The sequence below is a fragment of the Lactuca sativa genome, chromosome 7 (assembly GCF_002870075.4).
Source record: "Lactuca sativa cultivar Salinas chromosome 7, Lsat_Salinas_v11, whole genome shotgun sequence".
NCBI lineage: Eukaryota > Viridiplantae > Streptophyta > Magnoliopsida > Asterales > Asteraceae > Lactuca > Lactuca sativa.
The window spans coordinates 58,416,821-58,418,315 of NC_056629.2; the positions used below are offsets into that span (position 1 = coordinate 58,416,821).

At 37.9% G+C, this 1,495-nt stretch overlaps 1 protein-coding gene across 1 annotated transcript; it reads left to right on the top strand.

The window, feature by feature from the left end:
• Window positions 1-560: 560 nt before the first annotated feature.
• On the top strand, window positions 561-989 carry LOC111883789 (uncharacterized mitochondrial protein AtMg00810-like). Its single transcript, XM_023880106.1, has one exon. The coding sequence runs from the start codon at window positions 561-563 to the stop codon at window positions 987-989; it is 429 nt and encodes a 142-aa protein (XP_023735874.1).
• Window positions 990-1,495: the final 506 nt, after the last annotated feature.

Here is a 1,495-nt window from a genome sequence, read left to right on the forward strand (position 1 = left end):
GTGAAGAGTGCTTTTCTCAATGGTGAATTGAAAGAGAAGGTTTATCTTCAACAACCTCCTGGCTTCGAAAGTCTTGAATTTACAGATCACTGTTATAAGCTTGAAAAAGCTGTCGATGGTCTAAAGCAAACTCCAAGAGCATGGTACGAGACTCTCTCAGAATTTCTTGTCTGGTCCGGATACAAAAGAGGAGTGATTGATCCCACTTTGTTTAGAAAAGCAAACGGTAATCACCTTATGCTCGTACAAATTTATGTTGATGATATCATCTTAGGATCTACAGATCAGGGGATGATGGATGAATTTGTAAAGCTCATGACCAGTAAATTTCAAATGAGCATGAATAGAGAGATTAATTTCTTTCTAGGTCTTAAAATAAAAAAGTTCCACAAGGACTATTCATCTATCAGGAGAAATACACCCCTGAACTGCTGAAGAAATACTCAATGAACAACTGTTCCTCAGCAAAGGTCCCAATGGCCTTCGGATATAAGATCTCTGCTGATCCTACCGGCGAATCCGTAGATCAAAAAACTTATCGATGAATGATTGGTTCATTAATGTACCTCACCGCAAGTCGACTAGACATAGTCTTCGCCACAAGCATATGTGCAAGATACCAAGCTAATCCGAAAGTGTCTCACCTTACTGCAGTTAAACAAATTCTTAGATACTTAAAAGGCAGCAAAGCCCTCGGTTTATGGTACCCCGCAGGAAACGACTTTAGTCTTCAAGCATTTACTGATGTTGATCATGCTGGATGTAGATTAGATCGAAAGAACACTTCAGGTGGATGTCAATTTCTGTGTGGAAGGCTCGTCAGCTGGTCATCAAGGAAACAAAGTTGTGTCTCCTTATCTACCGCTGAAGCTGAATATGTGGATGCAGCCAGTTGCTGTTCACAAGTCCTATGGATGAAAACAAACTTATGGACTACGGATACAGGATGCTGCGGATACCAATTTACTGTGATTCAGAGAGTACAATAGTGATTTCTCACAATCCTATTCATCACATTAATACAAAGCATATTGAACTACGATATCACTTCATCAAAGACCACATTCTCAAAGGTAATATTGAACTAATTTTTGTAAAAACTCATGAAGAGATTGCTAACGTATTCACAAAGGCACTTGACTCTACAAAACTCAACAGTTTCTTACAAATGTTAGGAATGATGAATCCGGACCCGAAATTCTTTTTGAATTGTTAGGTACCGCAGACCTTCTCTGGTCCCCATTGCAGTCCTACTCAAATATAAGTATCACACATAGTTTCGATATATATATATATATATATATATATATATATATAATATACCGCAACCATATATCATACCTCTATTTTGAGGTCCTTATTCTTTTTGTGTTTTCTAACTTTGTTCAAGTGTTTCTCTTAGTTTCCTCTACCGCAGTTATCTCACCATCCATCCACAATGATGTCTCAATCCGCAATAAGTGATCCATCCGCAATCACATTTATTGTTTTTCAA